Below are 2,518 nucleotides of genomic sequence, written 5' to 3'. Positions count from 1 at the left end.
ATATATCTATATAGATAAATATACAGATATATATATATATATATATATATATCTGTAAATTTGCATCGTTCTCAGCGTACTGTACAGTACAGTACAGGTACAGTACATATGTAGACTATATAGGCCTGATCAGTTTTCATTATATTATATAGATGCATTAACAATTCATAAAGACTTACCATAAAAATTTATATTTCTATTGCTTATTTAATGTTTGCATTGCTTATTCTATATTGTTTAGGCATATTAATCATTTTATCAGGGAAACACAAAATCAGATGAAGCCAAGAGCGTAGATCTGTCTCTACGGCATACAAAATATAAGAAGTTTATATTGTAGATAGCATTCATTATAAGAGTTTAAACAAATATAATTTACGTATTAATTAAGTTTACCTATTTTAACTAACTGAATATAATTAAGCTAATTAAAATTAAAGTAAATTATCTAAATACAATTTATTTAATTTGCTTTCGTGTTTGGATATTTGATAGGAAATTTTATGTAAAGATGAATGATTATAATGTTTTATTCATATAAATAATTCAGTAAAGGGATAGATGTGATAACAGACTGTATAATTATAAAGATGTGAGTGATATTGATTTTATAATGCGATAAGTAATCTAATAAATTATTTTTTACAATTCCTATTTATCATGAAATAAAAAGAACAAATCTTTTTTAATTTTTTGAATGATAAAATTTATTTTTACTTTATCTTTTATATTAATTTTACAATTAAAGAATGTTAATTTAGATACATTCATTGAATTTAAAGAGTGACGACAAAAATTTACACACTAATTGGAAGTAACTTGTGATAGGTTGTAGTTAATTAACAATTTTTTTTTTCGGTATTTCGTATGATGTTTTAAATATTTTTTATATCTTTTTTTTAATAAAAAGCTGCCGGTTTCTTTACAATTAGAATTCTTTTTTTTATTATCCGGTTTTTCTTCTACTCATAAATTTACTGCGTATCAGTGTAGCTACTTTTTTTTTCTTTAGTAATTTAGATAGATTTAATGCGATAAATAGTTTATTATCTGATTTATTTTTGGATTATATTTCATCATCAATTAAACTTTGAGTTATTTCTCGTGTTTTTTGTGGTATTAAACTGTATTACGGTATAATTTTTTTCCAAGGGAAGATATATTAAAATTAATGTTTTAGGTAATTTAAGCGATTATAAAGATTTATTTTATTAAAGTATTTTTCTCAATTAAATTTGCACAGATTTCAGTATAGAAATTGTTATATATATTTTTTAGTATTTTAGATAAATTGAAGTTAGAGAAATTCGAAACTACTCGCTTTATAAATCAGATTTTTGTCAAGGAGACCGAAATTTTTCTTTAAATCAAATCTTTCTCTTTTCACCGAATTCGAATTATCGCGAATTGATGGCGAATTGCAAACAGAAAAAACAATGTATAAAGTTTTTTTCTTATTTTTTTCTACTTTCAGAAAAGTCCAGGAAAATGCCTTTTTCAATAAAGAGATTCACCATTCGTAGAAGCACCAGTCTTCCAGGAGGAACGAAAGCGGTCAATGGAAGAAAGCTCACCCTTACCGAAATTAGAGAACAAGTGACCTTGCCTGTGGAAAGAAAGGAAAAGAAATACGAACAGGTGGAAGACAGAAAGATAATGCAAAATCAAACACCCAATATGACATCGAGTAGATCTTTAGATGTTTCGGAACTCAGAAGGCTAGGATATATAGAATTACCACCTGCGCCAGGAAATCCCGATTCTGGACAGGAGGTGGTCCTACGAAGAAATCGATTGCCACACGGTATGCATGGTAGTGCTGTGGTGGCTGTGAGAGATCGTCAAAATGCCACCCTGCCTGGTAGATGGAGAAGTAGTGGTGGACACCAAGTCACTAGCACGCTTACCGATGCCAGAGGAGTTGTTTATGGTGATCAAGTTGTTGGAGCCGAATTCAGGAGAGTTGTGGTGCGCAGAAATGGTGTAAGATTTCAAGGTAAGTACTTTATAATTCATATTATGATAGAAACCATCTGCAAGAGAAAAATTACGATTATGACTATTCATTCTTTGCCAACAAAAATGTTTAAATTACACAATCTCACATATATTATCAATATATACAATACAGGATAAATTTAAAATTAAATTATATATGAATTATGTAAATGGTAGAGGTAACTTAACATTTTTAATGGGTAAATTAAAATAAAAATTATTATTAAATATAAGTTTCTCATAAACAAAAATTTACCACTTAAAATTTTATTATACAGAAATTTTTTTATTTACTTTTTACTTAGCTAGAATCTCATAAAATTTCATTACTTCTATTAAAATTTTGTAGCGTTTTTATGATTTCATTTTAGAGGAAATTATTAAATTTCTCATTATTGAATTACCCTATTATTGAGAAGAATTTCTTTTCATGATAGTTTTTAGAAATTTCGACATTAGTAAATTAATTTAAATTCCATAATTATTATGTAATAAAATAATTTTTTTATTTCATTAATTA

At 26.5% G+C, this 2,518-nt stretch overlaps 1 protein-coding gene and 1 long non-coding RNA gene across 13 annotated transcripts in view; one reads left to right on the top strand and one right to left on the bottom strand.

Annotated features, from left to right (window-relative positions):
* The first annotated feature begins 1,323 nt into the window (after positions 1-1,323).
* Positions 1,324-2,518, top strand: part of LOC111619461 (coiled-coil domain-containing protein CG32809-like) — a 147,313-nt gene continuing 146,118 nt past the window's right edge. For 6 of the 11 annotated variants that reach the window (XM_023361183.1, XM_023361176.1, XM_023361177.1 and 3 more), the window contains exon 1: positions 1,326-1,996. In XM_023361183.1, coding sequence (XP_023216951.1) covers positions 1,411-1,996 — 586 coding nt within the window. In that variant the 5' untranslated portion in view covers positions 1,326-1,410. Of the gene's footprint in view, positions 1,997-2,518 lie in introns of all 11 variants that reach the window. The other 5 variants (XM_023361186.1, XM_023361185.1, XM_023361184.1 and 2 more) reach the window with 3 other exon arrangements.
* The window catches only part of LOC111619465, a 15,334-nt gene continuing 14,721 nt past the window's right edge, over positions 1,906-2,518 (bottom strand). For both annotated transcript variants that reach the window (XR_002755756.1, XR_002755757.1), the window contains exon 3: positions 1,906-2,033. This is a non-coding gene — a long non-coding RNA (uncharacterized LOC111619465). The remainder of the gene's footprint in view (positions 2,034-2,518) is intronic.

Source organism: Centruroides sculpturatus, unplaced genomic scaffold (genome assembly GCF_000671375.1).
Source record: "Centruroides sculpturatus isolate CEXI.00-Female unplaced genomic scaffold, Cexi_2.0 scaffold107, whole genome shotgun sequence".
NCBI lineage: Eukaryota > Metazoa > Arthropoda > Arachnida > Scorpiones > Buthidae > Centruroides > Centruroides sculpturatus.
The sequence above is the reverse complement of the archived record's forward strand: the minus strand, read 5'-3'. Positions and strand labels throughout refer to the sequence as shown.